The sequence below is a fragment of the Cetorhinus maximus genome, chromosome 1 (assembly GCF_964194155.1).
Source record: "Cetorhinus maximus chromosome 1, sCetMax3.hap1.1, whole genome shotgun sequence".
NCBI lineage: Eukaryota > Metazoa > Chordata > Chondrichthyes > Lamniformes > Cetorhinidae > Cetorhinus > Cetorhinus maximus.
Window position 1 is genome coordinate 58,119,556 of NC_135879.1, and position 21,258 is coordinate 58,140,813.

Consider the following 21,258-nt stretch of genomic DNA (forward strand, 5'->3'; position numbering starts at 1 on the left):
TTTCAATGCGCCATGCATACGGACTTTGTGAGGGCCTGGGAAAAATCTTTCCTACTTATAGGTGCCTGACGTATGGGAGAAAGGAGTGCTGTTCAGGTTCTAATATGTGCATTTAGTGCCAGGTTTCTGTATATCAGCACAGTTTGGCGCATGCAAAAGATCAAACCACCAGCAGGGCAGACATTAAGTAGTGTAATTTAATTCACCTATCATAAATCAAGCTACATGAGAGCGAAGTATAATGTATGTTTCCAAAAAGGAACTGCAGCCCCAGCGCCAGCCAGCAGTTGATGGAAAACCAAATAGTAAAGGAAATGTATCGGTAGCTTATTCTGCCTGGAATCTGTTAGATATCAGATTGTCACGGGTCTGTCTGCCGGGTAGTACATTTGCAATGTCCTCTGCATATGCCTCTACGACATCTAGGTCCTCATCAGTACCACCCCCTTTACCGTCCTTATCGTTGGGGTAAACATCTTGGTCGTCCATGTCTCCCTCAGCCAAGAACATCCCCGCTTTGTAGCACAAGATTGTGCAGGGTGCAACAGACAACAATAATCCAGGGCACTGTTGGGAGTATTGGAGTGCCTCGCCACGCAGTCCAAACATCTGAACCTCATCTTTAGGAGGCATATCGTCTGCTCAATCGTGGCCCTTTTGGAAGCATGTGCAACATTGTAGCTCTCTTCAACAGTACTCTGCGGATGGTGAATTGGCATCTCAGCTCAGTCTTCTGGGGATATCCCTTGTCCCCAAGGAGTCAGCCCTGCAATCACTGAGATCCTTCAAAAACTTGTGGAACCTGGGAGTGGCTCAGAATGTAGGCATCATGAGAACTCTCTGGGAACAGAGCACAAACATGCAGGATTTGTCTTCTGTGATCGCATATCAGCTGCATGTTCAGAGTGGAAGCCTTTCCCATTGATGAATGTGACTGGCTGATGCCAGGGAACTCTCAAAGCACATGTGCGCAGTCAATAGCCCCTTGGACTTGTGGGAAACCAGTGAATGCAAAATCCAATGCTCTGGCAGCCTGGTTTTCAAGATCCAGGCAGAATTTGACAAGTTGGTGCATCTGAAGAGGGCATCTGTCGCTTCCCAGATGTGTCGCTGACTGGGAGGTGCCACACAGGTCCCCGGTGGAGCTTCCATATAGACTTGGCATCGCCAGCTGAGGGACAGGAGGACCACAGATGAGTGTTCCTCCCTTTCATACATGATATGTATGGAGACATTCCACATTGACTAGGATGATAACAGCCATGTGCAAGAGTCATCCCTCAGACCTATTCAGCTTGTCTCCATTACCCTCGAGACTCTATAGCGATACCATCATATAAAGACTTACCAAATGAGCCCTTGTTAGGCATGACCATTTACCAGGGAGGATGGAGGTTTGAGTCGGGTGTTTGCTGCCAAAAACCCTTCTAACATGCCCTAGGCAGTCTGGCTTCTTTTCCTGGACACCCTTCTAACATGCCCCGGATAGTCTGGCTTCCTTCCTTGGACACCCTTTTAACATGCCTGGGACAGTCTGGCTTCCTTCCCCAGACTCCCTTCTAACAAGCACCAGACAGTCTGGCTTCTTTTCCAGAATAGTCTCTTAGCATGCCCTGGATAGTCTGTCTTCCTTCCCCGGACAGTCTCCCACCATTCCCTGCTGGTCCTCCATTCCCTGTTGAGCCTTTGTGCAGCTTGAGACACCTTATCTCAATCAAGAGGCTGACATTTTCAAGTGATCCCAGGAAGGCCAAAACAGCAGCTACTCACTTCAAAGTCATGGAAGAAGTCAACCTCTCCCCAGGTGCATGCCACTTACATGCAGTCATAAATGAGAACGTTCTAATTTCTGACTGGCAGGGGATTAATTTGGAGGGGGAATTTAATTCTCCTGAGCTGGCCTTTTATTGAGCATGCATGACATGCTAATACATGCAAAAGGGCTTCCAGACATTGTTCGCCTTTGAAGTCTTGAGAATTTAATTGTCAAAGTTCATCCCGCCATCAGGAAACTGATTTTTGGCCTCCCACTGCAGGTGGGACCGGATGATTCCAGTCATTGTTTCTAAAACCATACACACCACTGATACTAACTTTGCTACTTTTAATTAATTTCTTAGAAATACAAATTTTTGAACTCAAAGTAAGAGATATTAGTGCTGGAGAATGGAACATATTCTATTTTCAAATATTTAGGGTCAGGTTTTCCTTTTAGCGATGAGAAACGGGAGGCAGCTTTGATTCTGTATTGTGAACCCGCCTGCCTTGGGAAACCAGCAGTGGGCATAGTATAGCTGGGGTTGGGGGCTTAATGAGCTTAGGGACAGGTCTGCCATCTGAGCAGGTAAACAGGAGGTGGGAACATAGGTGGGCTGAATCCAGAGCGGGCAGGATAAAAAGCCATCTTGGCAACTTCTGTTGTTGCTGCTGCTTAAAATTCTGCTTGAAATGTTGGAAAATGTGTAGAAGGCAGTTAAAAAAATTACTCTGCTGCCTCTCCTTGCGGCATTTTGTTACTAACACACTCTGGGAAGTCCCCTTTGTGGGCTAAGAATTCAAAGAAAAGGCCTTTGCAATGTGCATTGGTTTGAATCTTCATTTGCTTGCTCAAAGTTAGCTTCCTTTTAAGAATATATCATTTCATGATTCATAAGTTTTAGGAATATAACTTTTAGTGTGGGGGATTGAAAATTTTTTGAATGCAAGATAAACAAAAGCATTGGGTTTTATCTGATTGATTTCTCACAGAACGGCAGTTGAGGTTAGCCTGGGAGCAGCTTTGAGACAAGCAGAGAGGGAGGATCTGCCAGGAACTGTTGAACAGTAGCAGAGGTCTATCAGAAACCAAGGCTGTTTTCTGATGTGGAGTGCTGAAGCAAGAATGCAGTGAGGTCCATGCTGTACTGGGGAGCCCACAATCAGAAGTTGCTTAACCTCAGAGAAGAGCGGGAACACTGAAGAAAATCAAAGTGAATTCCAGGAAGCTGTAACACACCTTGGCTTGGTCCCAGGAAAAGTGAAGGAATTTACAAGTTCCTGTAAAATATCGGGGAACTCTTGGGCAGAAATAAAAGTAGAATGGGAAGTGATCGGTTGAGATTTTAGGGATAAAGAATGTGCTTTGTCACAAACGTCTAATTATGATATTACAGATTTTAACAACAACTGTTTTAAAGGCACATTTCTGTTTTCAAATCTTTACATTGAATTTAAAAGCCTTTTTCAAAATGAAGGTTTGGACAGACAACATAGCACCTTCCAGTGTTTATTCAAACCTTATCAGACTCATATCCCTAGTGCTGGCTACAAGGAGTCATTTAAAAAATGCAAAGACCCCTCCAGGGATGTCCATTAAATTCTAAAACGTATGATAACTTTTACTTCTGAGGAAACAGGAAGGAAGGGAATATAAATACAACATAATTAACTTCTTTGACTGGTGGAACAATACTTCATCAAAATTAACATAGCAGCCATCTTAAATTTTGATACTATATAAAATCTGTTTGAGAATAGCCATTTTGTGTGTAGAACCCCAGGAAGAACTGAGAAACAACTTCAGAGGGGACTCTTGGCTAAGGGAAGACAAAGGGGAAGGTATAAAGAAATCAACTGCTATTCTGCTAAAAGAGTCCAGATAATCTACAAAGTGTGGCAACCTCAGAGTTAGTGAGGAATAGGAAACATTCTCTCTCTGTCCCAAAAACCTACTGATCTGCTGAGTCCAGCTGAATAGACAAACCTCCGAATAGTCAACTGCAGGAGCCATCGCAGCTGCTAAACTAAATCTCAAGTTTCAACCCCTTCACTTCAGAAAGAAGGAATTTAAGCAATAGGCCTGCAATGATATCTCACAGAGACTGATTTGGAATCTCATCTTTTAATATCTTTATCTGCTATTAATCATTGTATCTGTATTTTAGTTAATACCTTTATCACTTTTGCCTTAGTAACTTGCAGAGTAGTTTTTGTAATAAACTAATGTTTATATTGTTTAAGTTTGTCTGCTGGGTTATTTTTAAATTGAACCACTCATAAACTAAAAAGGGGCCACATACACACATATAAATTCTTAGCTCACGGACCACTTTAAAAGAATACAAAATTTAATGGTAAGGCCCTGGGAAGTACCAAGGATCAGAGGGACCTTGGTGTGCATGCCCACCGGTCCCTTAAGGTATCGGGACAGGTAGATAAGGTGGTTAAGAAGGCATATGGGATACTTGCTTTTATTAGCCGAGGCAAAGAATATAGAAGCAGGGAAGTTATGTTGGAACTGTATAAAACGCTAGTTAGGCCACAGCTAGAGTATTGCATGCAGCTCTGGTATCCGCATTATAGGAAGGATGTGATTGCACTAGTGAGAGTGCAGAGGAGATTTACCAGGATGTTGTCTGGGCTGGAGAGTTTTAGTTATGAGGAGAGATTGGATAGACTGGGGTTATTTCCCCTGGATAAGAGAAGATTGAGGGAGGACATGATTGAGGTATATAAAATTATGAGGATAGACAGGAAGGAACTTTTCCCCTTGGTGGAGGGATCAATAACCAGGGGGCATAGATTTAAGGTAAGGGGCAGGAGGTTTAGAGGGGATATGAGGAAGAATTTTTTTCACCCAGAGGGTGGTGGGAATCTGAAATTTACTGCCTGAAAGGGTGGTAGAGGCAGATGCCCTCATAATTTTTAAGAAGTATTTGGATGTGCACTTGCGATGCCATGGCGTACAAGGCTATGGGCCTAGTACTGGAAAATGGGATTAGAATAGTTAGGTACTTGTTTGACCGGCACAGACTAGATGGGCTGAGGGGCCTTTTTCTGTGCTGTAGACCTCTATGACTCTATGAATCTCTATGTTAATGTTAAGTAATAGTGCTTGCTTTGTTTAACTCTTGCACAGTAAATGTTTTTGTTTAAAATACAAGATCTTGTGGTGTCATTATTTCAGTTAATAACTGAAAGTTTGAATTTCTTTTTAAACGTTACTGGTTTCTACCGAGATCATAACACTCCAAAGACTGTGCACGAATGATGGAGTACAGACCTTTGCTCTCTGTCTTCTCTCTAGCATGATGCATGATGACAGCAAAGTAGTGAAATTGAAGAAACCAGCCATTTTGAGGGAGGGTCTCTGGATATCTGATTCTGAATTAAATGGCTTTTCCTAACAACTTCATGTGGATATTTTAATTATTATAAGCCCCCGAATGAACAACGTCTTGGACCCAGCTAATTGCACACAATCTTTTGGGAGGAAAGATCAACTACTTATAAACATTGCCACACAGCAGGAAGCCATTCTATGATGGCCTGCACACATTAACAATGAGGCAACCACTTTTTACATATAAGACAACCATCACTTGTCAGTTATCTACAACTGATTAGCTTCTCACAACCCTACAATATTTCCTTGCTGGTGCATAAAACAGAAACATATTTGACTTTTGTAACATTTCCACTCCAATGCCGGGTGTTGCAGCAGACCAGCAGCCAGGAGAGCCAGGGTCAGGGCTATCACCAGGTTCTCAGATGCCAATCTCCAGGCACCCATGGATACAGTAAGGAAAAAGAGGGACATCCTCTTCCCATTTGGGAGAAAAATGCCACCAGACACAACCAAGAGAGTTTGGTTGGAAATTGCCAACCAACTCAGCGCCTCTGGAACAGTTCGGCGAATTTGGCTACAGTGCCTTAAGCACTTTAATGAGCGTATTTGGTCTGGAAAGGCGAGGGAAACCCCCCACTAAATGGGACAGGCCCTTGGGCATAGACCCTACAACATTCACAGCTGCTGAGGAGACACAGGGCGCATACTGCTACTCAACTTTGGAGGAATTTTTGCTCAGGACACTCACTCAGCTGATAGAGGAGCTCTGATGCATAGCAATACTGGGGACATGTGTCTACGGCAACATGTTGTCTCTACCATTCTGGTGGCGATGGCCTTCTCCATACAGGGTTGCAGTGCCTTATCTCCCTCTCTCACTTGTCCTAGCAGTAGAAATAGGTGTATAGCACCTGAATATAGCTAGAACTGGTGGAGGGACATCCATCATGATCTCTCTCAGTGCACCAGAGGAGGCAGCCATGAACTTCGCAAGGGTGCTGCAGTGATGGCGAGACTGTCATTGAAGAGGCCCATGCACGCATTGCTTGGTAAGGAGCAATGCACCAGTGTGCAGAAGGAGGTGCCTGAGGCAGAGAGGCAGGCTCCTTGAAGAATTCTTGTTCGGTAAATTTCTTCTTTTAGGGTTGGTCCATAAATTTGGTTATTTTGCTTTACAAACTGCTGAACACTGCAATCATCAGGAACATTCCCACTTCAGACCTTATGATGGAGGGAAGGGTATTAATGAAGCAGCTGAAAAAGGTTGGGTTTAGGACACTGTCCTGAGGAACTCCTACAGCGATGTCCCAGGGCTGAGGTGTTTGGCCTCTAACAACCACAACCATCTTCCTAGGTATGACACCAATCAATGGAGAGTTTTCCCCTGATTCTCATTGACTTCAATTTTGTTATGGCTCCTTGATGCCACACTCAGCCAAATACTGCTTTGATGTCAAGAACAGTCATTCTCACTCATCTCACCTCTGGAATTCAGTTCTTTTGTCCTTGTTGGACTAAAGCTGGTGGAACCAAGCTGAGCATCAGTGAGCAGGTTACTCAGTGAGCTGATTAACTGCCACTTGATAGCACTGTCAATGACACTTTCCATCACTTTGTTGATGACGGAGAGTGGACTGATAGGGTGCTAATTGGCTGGGTTCGATGTGTCCTGCTGTTTTTTGAACTGAATATACCTTGACAATTGTCCACATGGTCTGTTAGATGCCAGTGTTGTAGCTGGATTAGCTGGGTTCATCAACAGGGTGCCAATATTGTGAGCGGCTAGCACCAGTTAAAGCTAGCCTTCACCTCTTAAAGGGGAGGTACAATGTGGCTGAAACAGGTACTGAGTACCTTTGTGAGTTTATCTATATCTTACCATCTGTCATGAAGCTATTAATGTATATAATGTTCTTGGAAAATATTCTATTAAAATAGAGGTTTAGTCTGTGGGTGTGTCTTAATTGGATTAAAGCCAGCTGGTCTGGGTGCTTTGATATGTACTAATTTTGAGATGTAAGAGAGGTAGACTGCATGTGCATTTTTTTGAATAGAGCATTCAAGATGTGGGGTGAAATCTGGCACCTAGCAGAGATCAAGCAATATGTTTATATTACTAACAAAATTGGTACTATGAAAGGGGTTTTATTGTTAGAAGAGGCTGGAGATACAATGAAAATTTACATTCAATGAGCTGTGCTAGGTATAACTTCAGCAGTTTTCGTGTGCGCAGAGCAGAGGCAATGTAAGATCAAAGCAGCTGTAAACCTCCAACTGACTCCACAGGAACCAAAGTGAAAGGAACCTCATTTTGAATTTGTAAGATGGAAATGCTTTGCCTGGTGTCTGCTTAAAAATCTATGGGTTGCTGTTGCCTTAATGGGGATTAGTTTAGGAATTTGTTAAAAGTTATGACAGTAGTAATTTGTAGCTATGTATATGTATTTAACTTGTGTAAATTAATAAAATGTTTCATTTAGTTTAATTTAAAACCTCTCAAGAACTGATGGTTTGATTCCTGAATTTAGAGTTGCATCTCAGACATACCACTTAAAAATATAGGTTATGACAGTTGTTTAATGTTTCCCTCTGGGATTTTTAATTAACTCAGCTTTACCAAAAGGCTGTCTCATAACATCATCTGCATCACCGGGCTTAGACACTGCTCAATTTATCATACCCCTATCACTCGCCTACCAACAATCTCTATCAATCGGGGTTTATACCTAATATTCATATGATACATCACACTGTCACACACTTTGCTGCAAGTCTCACACCCTCATCTCACAGCTGGTACAAACTATTGTACACTGTTCAACCATGACAGCCAGATCAATGAAATAAATTGCATGAGCCTCACCAACACACTTCTCTCTCTCCTGCAGGACAAGGTACTGCACAACCAGAAGCAGCAGATTCTAACTGGCAGAGGACAAGTAGTCCTCTTTGCATGCCTTTCCTCCCATGAAGGAAACAATGCTGGCCATTATTTGGATGCCCATTGCAGAGGCCATTGCCAACAAAGTAGCTGAAGCCATCAAAAATTATGGTAACCACATATCTAATGCTGCTTCTCACATCCCACCTGCTTGTCATCCCACACTCTCTCCTGATTTGCAAAGTGCAGATGGTGTAAGCATGCACCTTTAGCTTTCTCCCCTTCTCCATATTTTATGCTTTTCTCCTTTCAGATACCCAAGAAGTGCTACCTGGCCTGGCTGTACAGGAACAACAAGAAGACAGTGATGATGAAGACACAACACCATTGCTTGGTTTCATACTCATAATCACCAATTCAGAGGCTCACACAGTGTTTAATTTCAAGGGCAACACAGAAGTGGGATCTGCATGTGGTGAAACACCAGTCCTAAACAGTTTCAATGAAATTTGACATAAGCTTGAGGAATAGCACCTCATTTTCTGATCAGGCATTTTACAGCCTTCCTGACATGAAGCAGACATTATGCTCAAATGAAACATCCTGTTGTCTGCTTCAGACATGGTTAAAGGATGCCTCATCTGTCCTTACGCAATATGGTGGGTTGTGCTCTTCCGGCCTGCTATTTGGTGCCATAGGAGGCCACGTAGCTCTAAACAATGTTGCTCTAATGTCCAAAAAGTCAGTTTTAGAAAAAAGTTTAATTTACATTCAGGAAATTTAAATCTTGACAAAATAGGGACTTTCAAAAACACTACAGCTGGTTCTGTGTTTGACATTATAAATGCAGGTACAAAATCATTTTCATCTGTCTTTAAAGTTTGCATAATCAGCCAGTTAAATTTTATTTTACTCCGAGAGTATTACCACATAAAACACAGGAACTGAGAATGTCATTTGCACTTACCTTCCTTAGCTATGTCATAAGCTTTTCTGAGACTTTTGTTTGCCTCTTTATACTGTTCATTTTCAAGCTGTTCATCTGCTAGCAATGTGTAAATCCTCCAGAGATTCGCACAGGCCTGTGCAAAGTGATAGCAGCCATTCTCATCCTGCCATGTCATTCCCACAGTGAGTTGATGGAATATCTCATAATGCTCAGCAGCTTTATCCAGCTGACCTGTAACATCCAAGTCATTCACAAATATTAAGTCAATCCAGTGACTGATTTTAGCTTTCAGAGATGTTTGCTTTCTGTATAATTCAGTTGAGCAAAATACAAATCAGAAAATACAGGCTTTTAAACAATATTTCAGTTTTCCTCAAAAGCTTACATTATACCTTGAAGATTTTAACTTATCCTTTAATTACATTTTTCAAATTTTTGGTGCTCAGTCCATATATTTTTCCATAAATATTTTACCAAAGCAATATCTTGTTCCAAAATATACTGCAGAACATACAAACATACAAATAAGGAGCAGGAGTAGGCCATTTGGCCCCTCGAGCCTGCTCCGCCATTTAATAAGATCATTGATCTGATAGTAACCTCAAATTTGCGTCCCACCCACCCCGGATAACCTATCACCCCCTTACTTACCAAGAATCTATCCACCTTTGCCTTAAAAATATTCAAAGACTCTGCTTCCACCGCCTTTTCAGGAAGAGAGTTCCAAAGACTCACGACCCTCAGAGAGAAAAAAAATTTGCCTCATCTTCGTTTTAAATGGCTGACCCCTTATTTTTAAAAAGTGACCCCTAGTTCTAGATTCTCCCACAAGAGGAAACATCCTCTCCACATTCACCCTGTCAAATCCCCTCAGGATTTTATATGTTTCAGTCAAGTCACTTCTTACTCTTCTAAACTCCAGCAGAAACAAGTCTAGCCTGTCTAACCTTTTCTTATAAGACAACCCGCCCACTCCTGGTATTAGTCTGGTAAACCTTCTCTGAACTGCTTCCAATGCATTTACATCCTTCCTTAAATAAGGTTAGCAATAATGTACACAGTACTCCAGATGTGGTCTCACTAGTGCTCTGTATAACTGAAGCATAACCTCCCTACTTTTGTATTCAATTCCTCTTGTAAAAAATAACAGTCTATCAGCTTTCATAATTACTTGCTGTACCTGCATACTAGCCTCTTGCAATTAACGCACTAAGACACCCAGATCCTTCTGCATCTCAGAGCTCAGCAATCTCTCACCATTTAGATAATATGCCTATCTTTTATTCTTCCTGCCAAAATGAACAATTCCACATTTTCCCACATTATATTCCATTTGCCAGATCTTTGCCCACTCACTTAACCTATCTATATCTTTTTGTAGCTTCCTTATGTCCGCTTCACAAATTACTTTCCTATCTTTGTGTCATCAGAAAATTTGGCAACCATCCCATCCCATCCCTTCATCTAAGTCATTTATAGAAATTGTAAACAGTTGAGGTCCCAGCACTGATCCCTGTGGCACACCACTCATTATATCTTGCTGACCTGAAAAAGATCCATTTATGCCGACTCTCTGCTTCCCGTCAGCCAGCCAATCTTCTATCCACGTCAGTATGTTACCTCCTATAACATGGGCTTTTATTTTCCGCAATAACCTTTGATGAGGGACTTTATCAAATGCCTTCTGGAAATCTAAGTGTAGTACATCCACCAGTTCCCCTTTAGCCACAGCATATGTTAATTCCTCAAGGAACACCAATAAGTTGGTTAAACATGATTTCCCTTTCAGAATACTATGTTGATTCTGCCTGATTACCTTGAACTTATCCAAGTGCCCTGCTATAGCTTCATTAATAATAGCTTCTAACGTTTTCCCTGTAACAGATGTTAAGCTAACTGGCCTGTAGTTTCCCACTTGTCTCCCTCCCTTTTTGAATAATGGAGTTACATTTGCTATCTTCCAATCTAATGGGACCTTCCCTGAATCTAGGGGGTTTCAGAAAATTAAATCCAATGCATCAACTATCTCACTAGCCAATCCTTTTAAGACCCTAGGATGAAGTCCATCAGGGCCTGGGCACTTGTCACCCCGCAGCTCCAACATTTACTCAGTACCAATTCTCTGGTGATTGTAATTTTCCTGAGGTCCTCCCTCCCTTCCATTTCCTGATTTATAGTTGCTTTTGGGATGTTATTTGTATCCTCTATAATGAAGACTAATGCAAAATACCTGTTCAATTCATCTGCCATTTCCTTTTTTTCCAAATCAATTCTCCAGAGTCACTTTCTATATGGCCAACGTTCACTTTGTTAACTCGTTTCTTTTTTGAATATTTATAGAAACTCTTACTATCTGTTTTTATATTTCTGGCTAGCTTTCTCTCATACTCTAATTTTTCCCCCCTAATTAATCTTTTAATAATTTGCTGTTCCTTATATTCTGTCCAATATTCTGGCCTTGCACAATTGTATACTTTTTCTTTAAGTTTGACACTATCTTTAACCTTTCTAGCTAAACACGGATAGTGTGTCCGCCCTTTGGACTTTTTCTTACTCAACACAAATTCAATAACAGTCTTCTCCCTAATTCATCCATGGCCTTTGATATAGTGAAATTGACGAGCAACTTCACCTGGACTTTATTTTTGTATTGTACATTTTTTGACAATTTTAAAATTTGTTATGAAAATTTTAAACAAAGTTTACTTAGTGGAAGGTGAATATACAGGCAGAATTCAATGTTTTGTATTTTAATGTGAATTTTCAGTCAACCAGCCTTTGCTGTTTTACCATGCCTTACTAAGTTTAAAATAAATCAATTGATACTGAATCAATGCAGTACTCTTTAATTTTTAGAAGGTATATTACCACTGAACCTAGATGATGATCTATAATTGCATCAAATAGTTTTAAACCTTATCATTAATGTAGGGTAAATTTTGGGCCAGTGAAACAAATATCAAAGGGAGGAAGTTTGAGGCCTTGGGTTTCCATATGGAGCCTGAAGGAGTAATCCTGTTATGGCCCACAAGGAAACCATTTTTTTCAAGTATTCAAATGACAGTGTAATCACATGCAGCAATGTCCCATAAATACAAACAAAATAAATGATCACAATCTGTTCCTGTGATTTGGAATAAATGTTGGCCTGGGAGAACCTATCTGCTCTTCTTCAAATAGTGTCATTAGGTCTTTTACATTCACTTGAAGGGCCTGAGTTTAATGTCTCATTAGAAAGCTGGCACCTCTGACAATGAAGCACTCCAGCACTGCACTGAGATGTCAGCAGAGACAATATATTCAAGCCTTTAGACTGGTCACGACTTTCTGACTGAGTGTTGAGAGTGCTACCACTGAGCCAAGGCTAACAACTGAGAAATACATTAATTTGTCCCAGTTTAAATATCATTCTGCCAATACCTTCTTGGAAGTATGTGGTTATAGCTGAGGGAAGCAGAGGTAAAAGAAAAATCATCTACTTTTCAATTGACCCTCAGACACTGAAAGAAAGCACCTTGCACCTGTTCTGTATCACCTTTTGACCGATCAACAAAATATGGGGCAGAATTTTGCCCTTGTCGGGCGGGCTCGGCAGTGGCGGGCGGGGGCGGACGGGAAGCCGACTGCTGCCCATGATCAGGGCTGGACAGCAATTTCATGCTGGTGGGCCAATTAAGGGTAGCTCAGCACTGCCTGTGTGGGCGGGGGAGGGGAGGGCAAGGACGAACTTCGCACATGCGCGCAAGTACGCACTTGGAAATCTCCCTGAGGCACAGAACTGCTTCAGGGAGATGAACAGTTTTCAAAATAAAGATATTAAAAATGTTATAAAACATGTCCCTACTCATGTGACTCTGTCACATGAGTAGGGACATGTTATAAATGAAATTTTTTTAAAATTATTTTATCTTTATTTGATGTTGAAAACCTCATCCCACCTGTGGACGAGGTTTCCAAAAAAACGGAAAGGCTGCTTGGCCTTTTCGCCTGCCCGCCAACCATAAGGTTGGACGTGCAGCAAAAAGTTTGTTTCAATTACTTTGTTAATGGCCTTAATAGGCCTTTTAATTGTTGGCAGGTGGACTGCCGACTCTGGCTCGCGACCACCGACCAAAATATCGCGCAGCTGTGCGTTGACGTCGGGGCGCTCATCCGACGTAAATGCACGTCATTTTACGCTCAAGTGGGTGTGGCGAGTGCCCGTCTGCCAAGCTAAAAATTCTGGTCATGAAAGTTTTCTTTGTGGGAAGTGATGATCATGAACATACCCTTTAAAACTCTAAGGGGCACTCAGTTTGTAATATACTAATAGCACATTCATTAGAAGTGGAGATTAAATAGATTTGACATTTCACTTTGATGGCAAATTTTACCTACAAAAGTTGTTGTGATAAATCTGTCAGCCAGCTAATAAAGGTTACTTTTGTTTCAAAAATGTTGTTACCATGTTGAATTTAAAGTTATTGGCCCTGAAATTCCACAGTCTGGTGAGGAATTCTCCATTTACTTCTGCAATTCTGGTGGGATATCAATAGAATCCCTAGAGAAACAGTGTAACAAGTTGTAAACAGCTGTTTACTGCATCTCCCAAGAGCAATCTTTACGAACAAGGGAAGCATCATGATTGCTTTATAGATAACGGCCTTTAGGGTACATTATGATGTTTCTATCGTCAACCACTATTGAACAGTAATCCAATGGAAACCCTCTTCAAAAAGGCCAGAGCTTGATAAGAAAATCCTGATGCCAACATCGGTATCATGTACAACTTTTTAAAGGTACACTGCCGTTCAGTGAAAGCAGTTGTCCTGTCCAGGCAAAGCATTCTTTCCACAGGAAAAGTAATGAAGTTGTTATCCAAGAATAGAAATTGTACCCTTTTGACACAGGTATGAATTGTAGACTGCTTGATGGGGAGATGTCTCCTGGGTAGCTTGAAAGAATGCAATAGCATGATAGTTTATTGCAGTGGTTACTTTCACTTCCAAGGAAAGAGTCATCTCTGTTCCAAATGTTGTGTGACAATCACTGGCAGCAGATGATAAAACCCTGTGGCAGTCTGTCTTGTGAAACCAAGAGAGCAAAGCAAACTCTGCACTGTGAAAATGCAAAATTTTCAATACTTCATACAATACTCAAACTGTAGTCAACAATATTCACTGTATACAAGCTCAGCAAATATATTTATTGTGAAATATCTTTATTAATACATGCACGTATTGCAAATTGCAAACAGCATTTAATATAAACTGTTGTTATAATAACTATACTTAGGTGTAATAGTGCTACATTACAAAAAGAAGCAGTTATTTGGAGCTGTTCAAATTGATTTAGTCAATTTATTAGGTTTTCTTTTATTTACAATCTGAAGAGCAGTGTAAATAGACATAGGTGGAAGTTCTATAAATTGATCTTTCCAGTGAGGAGCCTTGTATGATGGGGCATTTGTCATTTGAATAGAAAAATCTGGAAGTGTGTGCACACTGACCTCTATGAATAAATTCCTAATATGTGCTCCTAACACATCTATCACACAGGTTGGTAAAATAAATATAATTAAAGAGATGGTGCTTCAGTTTGAAGTGTCTTTCAAGAAACTTTATGAAGCGCAGAGAAAAATGATGGCATAGATGATGGTATGATAATATAACCATAGTCTCTTGTTGGTTTACAAATTTATTAAAGTGACCTTAAGTTTTAATAAAAATATGCAAACTGCACGGAAGAGTTTTTTTTAAGTGTGGCTTCTCTAATGGTTCACTGGGAAAAGGATCCACTCAATGTGCTGAGCTATTGGAGGTCAATTTCCCCTGAGCTTTTCCTGCTTCACGGTTGTAACTTTGGCAGAAGTTAAATGCAAACCTCATTTAAGTGGTCTGCTGAAGTTATGGCAGTGGAAAAGGAGAAGCCTGTTTTGAGTACAGGGGCAGAATTTTCTGCCTGTCAGGCGGGCGGGTCCAATCTAATCGCCGGTGGACGCGGAGCCGATCACCGCCAGCAAAGCGGGCTGCACCGCCATTTTACGTGGGCTCAAGTGGCCATTGAAAGGTCGGCAGGCCCGCAGCTGATTTTGCTGCGCCCCCTGAAAATTTAAATGTGGTGGGGTGACGTCGGGGGTTCCGCCCGACGTCATCCCATGTCATTTTACGCGCCGGCGAGCGGGCCCCGCCCTCTGCTCGCCGACGGCAAAATTCTGCCCCAGGAGTAATGTCTTTCTGCATTTGTACAGAGCATTGGTGAGAAATCACCTGGACTATTGTGTACAGTTTTGGTCCCCGTACCTAAGGGGGGATATACTTGCCATAGAGGGAGTGCAACAGAGGTCGACCAGATTAATCCCTGGGATGGCGATGTTTTATGAGGAGAGATTGAGGAATCTGGGCTGTATTCCCTAGAGTTTTGAAGAATGAAGGGTGACTCATTGAAACTTAGAAAACTCTTACAGGGCGTGGCAGGGTGGATGTAGATAAGATGTTTCCCCTAGCTGGTGAGACTAAAACCAGGGCACATAATCTCATAATAATAATCCTGTGTTCCTAAGCCCCATGCAAATTCATCACCACAGTAATCAAGGAAGTCCCCATTTCATTCTCCAGGTTGTGCTAAGTTATCAATTATTATTATTGGGATGATTGGAGGGCACCTTTAACTGGCTATTGAGGTGTCAGCTGTGGCTCAGTTCATAGCACCCTCGCCTTTGAATCAGAGGGTTGTGGGTTCATGTCCCACTCCCGGAAACCAAGAATTGTGATTGTACTCGAAAGAGTTGCAATCTGTGACTGTTGATAACTCCAAAGAATTTAACTAGCTATTATCCCTATGCTGGGGAAAGACAGGGTTAAAAAAAACCTAACATGTCTCAGCTGTTGATTGCTATCTGGTAGCTACAGATGGAAATTACACACGCAGAGGCATCAGGTCGGGACAGGATTTTGTTGTATATAATATTCCCCACATATCAAATACATATCAAATGAATTTTCTGTGGAGTTGTCAGGGTCAGGAGATGGCCAACGGAACCCATCAGGATTCAATGTTAATTTATTGCTAATTCTGGGATTCCTTGCCAATGCATCAATGGTGGCCAACACAACTAAGAACTTAATGTTGGGAATGTGCCATCTGCAATACTTTTCATCTTCAATGCCTTAGCAACACTGGCTGTTGCCTGGCATCCAGCATTGTTGAGGTGGCAGTAGGATGATTTAAGGTTTGAAAATGAAAGCATTGCCTTATTCAGTGCAATCAAAGCAGAAGATTAAGAAAATTTTCAATGCGTTATGCCACAGTCATATCTCTTCCTCAACCTGAGGTAGGTGATCTAATAGCTGTGTAAATGTATTGGGAACACACTAAGAACATTTAAGTGAATATAAGCCCAGAGGATCCACTCACTGGGACTCGTTGGGATTCCCACTTCATCAGAAAATTCATCCTTGAGTCTCTAGACTCAAAGGGCAGAATTTTGACCTCGGCAGGTGGGCTCGGCGGGGTGGGCAGTGGTGGTTGGGAAGATGACCGCTGCCCGTGATCGAAGCTGGAAGGTGATTTCATGCTGGCGGACCAATTAAGGTCAAACCAGCATGAAACGGGAGCAGCAGCGCTCATCACTGCCTATGTGAGGTGAGGGGGTGTGGGAGGAGGGCAAGCAGGGCAAGCGCAAACTTCACGTGTGCATGCGAGTGCGTGCTTGAGAATTTCCCTGAGGCGCAGAGCTCAGGGGGGAGTTTGGGAGGCAATCGGAGATTGGAGGGTGCCAGAGGTGGGGGGGGTTGTTCGGAGGTCAAGGGGGTCAGAGGTGGGGGGTGATTGGAGGTCGGGAGGGTCAGAGGTTGGGGGGTTATTGGAGATCAAGGGGAGGTCAGGGGGTTTGGAAATTGTGGGGGATCAGAAGTGGGGGGGACCAGAGGTGGGGGGCGGTGGTTCGGGAGGGGGGGTCAGAGATCGGGGTTGGGAGGATGGTCAGAGGCGATTCAGAGGGGAGGTCAGGAGGTCAGAGATTGGGGGGGAAGTCAGGGGGTTGGGGAGGAAGTCGAAGTTCGGGGTGGGTCGGAGGTGGGGGTGTTGGACGTGGGGGAAACTGGGGGTGGTGGGGGGAGGTGGTTGGAGGTTGGGGTGGTCAGGGGTCAGGGGATGTGGAGGTCAGGGGCCATGGTGGGGGTGTGGTTGGAGGTCAGGAGGAAGTTGGAGGTGGAGGGATCAGAGGCTGGGGGGAGGTCGGAAGGGATCAAAGGCTGGGAGGGTTGGAGGGGAGGGGCTGGTCGCAGACTGGGTGGAGTCCGGAGGTTGGGGGCAGAGGTCGGGGCGTTGAAGGTCAGGAGGGGTCAGAGGTCAGTGGGAGATCGGGAGGGTTGGAGATTCCGGGGAGAGGTCGGGGGGAAGTTTATGGGGGAATCGGAGATCAGGGAGGGTAGGAGGTGGGCGGTGGTTGGTCGGAGGTCGGGAGGGCTGGAGGTGGGGGGTTGGTCGGAGGTCGGGAGGTTCAGAAGTTGGGGGGTTGTTGGAGGTCAGGGGGAGGTCGGGGGGAGAGGTCAGGGGGGTCGGAGATCGTGGAGGATCAGAGGTGGGGAGGATCGCAGGGAAATCGGTGGTGGGGCGGTTGGGGGAGGTCAGAGATTGGGAAGGTCAAAGGTGAGACAGTTGGAGGTGGTGGGCACTTGGGGTGGTTAGAGATCGGGCGGGGGTTGGAGTTGGGTGGTTGATCGGAGGGTGTCCAGCATGGAGGTCAGGGAGACGTCAGGGATGGATGTAGGAGGGTGGGGTCTGGGGCCAGAGTTGGACATTTGGCAGGTTGGACATTTCTGGGGTCGGAGGGGTAGGTCAGAAGGGGTAGGTCGGGGTGGCTCGAAGGTTCGGGGGGCCGGAGGCAGGAGGGGTTGGTCAGAGGTTGGGGGTGCCGGAGGAGGGAGGGGTGATTCGAGATTGGGGAGGGCAGAGGTTGGGGCATGTCGGAGGTCGGGAGGAGCTTGAGATGCAGAGGTCATGGGATGTCGGAGGGCAGTGGGATCAAGGATGGGGGTGTCAGAAGTGGGGTGTTGGTTCAGGAGTGTCGTATATCGGGGGGGGTCGGAGGTGGGGGAGTGGTTGGAGGGGGTTCACAGGGAGGTCAGAGGGTCAGAGGTTGGGGGAGGTTGAGCGGGGTTAGGGTAGGTCAGAGATCGAGGCGGGTTGGAGATGGGGGGTTCGGGGGGGGGTAGGTCAGGTGGATAAGTTATGGGGGTGAGAGATCGGGGGGTCGGAGGCTGCGGGGGCGGTTCTGGCCTTGGGTTGGTTCGGGCCTGGAGCCTGTTCCTTTCTTTGATTTGGGATGCTGCTAACATGGAATATTTCTAATATTAACTTATATTGAGAAATGCCCAGGGCCGCGGGAGTCTATGGTTTCCTTCTGTTGGGCTGGGCTGGTCAAGCCTGGGGGTGTGGGGTTAGGGGTGAGAGTCGGGCCTGGTGTGGTGGGGCTGGGGGAGGAGGCAGGGTGAGGAGTTCCCGTGGGGGTGGGGGAATCCCATGGTTTGGAGTGTTCCTGTCAGGGGTTGTAGTCACTTGCGGGTGGGGGGAGTCCCGTTGGGTGTGTAGTCGGGTGGATGGGGGGAGACGGGGGCGTTGGGGGAGTCTGAGGGAGGGTAATCGGGTGAGGGGTGGGGTGGGGTGGGTCCCCTGGGTCTGTACAATAGTTACTCAGAAGTTAGAAGTGGTTCTAATCCTTCTAACCTTTTCTGAGTAACTATTGATGTAGCTCCAGTGGAACCATTCAAAGTTTGCGATTGCCCTGGGGAAATTTGCACTTCTGGGCAATTGCCGTGCAAACCTTACCTGGGAACCTCTGAAGGGGATTCCCCAGAAAATCTTTGGTGTATCTCCCCACCCTCCACCCACCCAATACAATGCCCTGAAGCTCGGAAGTTACGGCCCTAAAATAATTTAAAAATAACAGAAAACCTTGCACTGCAGCAAATAAGACTAACACAAAATTGATGTGGCGTCAAGCATGGTGGCTCAACAGTAATATCTTTCAGGCAGACTGTTCTGGATGCAGTCCATCTGAAGAATCTCTAATAGAATGAACTAATGCTTTCTTTGATTTGGGACACTGCTAACATGGAATATTTCTAATATTAACTTATATTGAGAAATGCCCAGGGCCGCAGGAGTCTATGGTTTCTTTCTGGGGCTGGGTAAAATCTGTAAAATCTGTAAAAACTGCAACAAAAACAACAACTTACATTTATTTGGTGCCTTTAACGTAATAAACCATCCCAAGGTACTCTACCTGAGCATCATAAAATAAATTATGGGCAGAATTTTTAGGTGGGCAGGCAGGCACAGTCGGCGGGACTGGGAGCAGCCAGGAAATGGCCTGCCACCCACAATCACTCCCCGACCATGATTTCACACTGTTGGGTCCAATGGCGACCCGGCGGCCGATTGAAAAATGGCCCATGCAGCCTCAAAAAGGCTTCCACAGGAGGATACCTGTTCTGTCTTGATGTAGTCGAGTGCGGCTGGAGACGCCAGGCAGGAGGGCAGGTCGGGTGGGCACTCAGCCCCCCACTTTTTGGATGACTGCCCCGCAATCCTGCTGAAGGAGGTGGCTGCCAGGAGGGACACCCTTGTCCCCAGAGATGGGAAGAGGAGGCCACCGCACCTCACAAAGAGGGCATGGGAGGAGGTGGCAGCGCTGGTGAGCAGCCAAGACATGGCGTAGCGCACATGGGTGCAGTGCCAGAAGCAGTTTAATTACCTGCTGCGCTCAGGAAGGGTGAGTACTGTGTTGGCATGGGTCAGTGTGCAGAAGTATTAAGGTCCTCAAGGGTGCTTGAGTCTGAGTGCCAACTGTCAATGACGACGGAGCTGGCCAAGGGGCAAGCCTTGGCTGCTTGGACTGAGTGCCTTGCGGCTCAAGGGACATGACTCGGATGTGCCCTGCGTTCTTCAGCTGGGGTTGGCCAGGCTGCAATGGCGCCGCAGGTACAGAGTGGACTTATCAATGCACCTCTGTCGTTTCAGGAGAAATCAAGCCATTACCAAACGAGACCAAGCATAACCAACCAGGTGTAGGCCTGCCCAACCTGCTACTGCTCAGAAGGTTTGTGCAGAGCGCCCTAGAGTTGGAGAGCTGGCACACTCCCCATGCAACCAGGCGTGGAGGGGTGGGGGTGCCAGACGAAGGTAACAACACACTGCACAGAATTGCGAGTTTCAGCCTTTCTGCCTGTTCCCTTTGAAATGCTCTTTCTTCTTTATTTTCTGCCGCCTCTAGCTCCACTTTTTTCATTTGCAACTGAATTTGAGCCCATTCCAAGCACCACTTCGAGAACTCGGTCTCTCAGGTATTCCATCCAATTTGAAATGCTGAGCTATCCCTTCAATTATGTCTGATTTCCTCACCTCTGCAGGTGATCCTAATTGTAACTTATCTGTCAATTCCATTAACTTAGCTTTCTTTACTTTTTGTAAACCAGCCAAAGTTATAACTTCAACTCCAAGACATGACTTAGCAATTGCCAAAGTCATGTTGCAGTCTCACAACTACAAAAAAAACCTCACAGCAACTCCTGAATTCAAAGTGCTTCTCGTACTCATAACTTTAAGATTCACCAACTCCAAACCAATCAAGGAATTTCAAATAGATCCCAGATGAGCCTCCAATTTTCGTTATGACACAGCAGATGGTAAATGCTGAGCTGTTCAAATCCCTGAGGGAAACTTGAAACAACTGTCACAACTAATTTTCAATTTGTATGTTTCGAGATGTGGGCTTTGAAGTCAGTAATAAGACCACCGAGTCTTGAGAGGATCTTATAAAACTAAATTAAACATTTATTAATAAGAGAAATGTTTTTAAATACATACATAGATCTACAAATTACTATTATTATAAGTTCTAAATCCCCTAATTAATTTAACTCCCAGTTACACTTTTGCTAAGGCAACAGAAAGACACATTGATTTTAAAAGATCCAGGCAAAGTAAACGATACCCTAAACAGTCAGATTCAAAGTGAGTTCTCTTCATTTCAGTCCCTGCAGGCAGCAGTTTGGGACATACAGGCTGCAGGCTTTTCACACTTTTTGGATCTTAAACTGCTTCCCTTACAAACAATCTTCTATCCTTCATTCACATTTCTCTCTTTGAATGCAAATTCCCATTGCTTCACTATGTCTTTTGAACTTTACCTCTCTACTAATAAAAAATCTATCCTAGTACCAATTCCACCATAATCTTTGGGAAAAATAAATAAGCACACTATTTCTTACTACTTTTGCTGGCTATGTATACATTATACCCACTCCTTTGAATTCAAGCCACTGCAGTTTGTTTAAA

The 21,258-nt window shown here is 44.2% G+C and overlaps 1 protein-coding gene across 3 annotated transcripts in view; it reads right to left on the reverse strand.

Moving 5' to 3' along the window:
- Positions 1 to 21,258, reverse strand: part of ttc29 (tetratricopeptide repeat domain 29) — a 697,530-nt gene that overhangs the window by 342,101 nt on the left and 334,171 nt on the right. For 2 of the 3 annotated variants that reach the window (XM_078547675.1, XM_078547757.1), the window contains exon 6: positions 8,956 to 9,168. The exons of the other annotated variant lie outside the window; for it this stretch is intronic. In XM_078547675.1, coding sequence (XP_078403801.1) covers positions 8,956 to 9,168 — 213 coding nt within the window. The remainder of the gene's footprint in view (positions 1 to 8,955; positions 9,169 to 21,258) is intronic. 3 annotated transcript variants of the gene reach the window in all.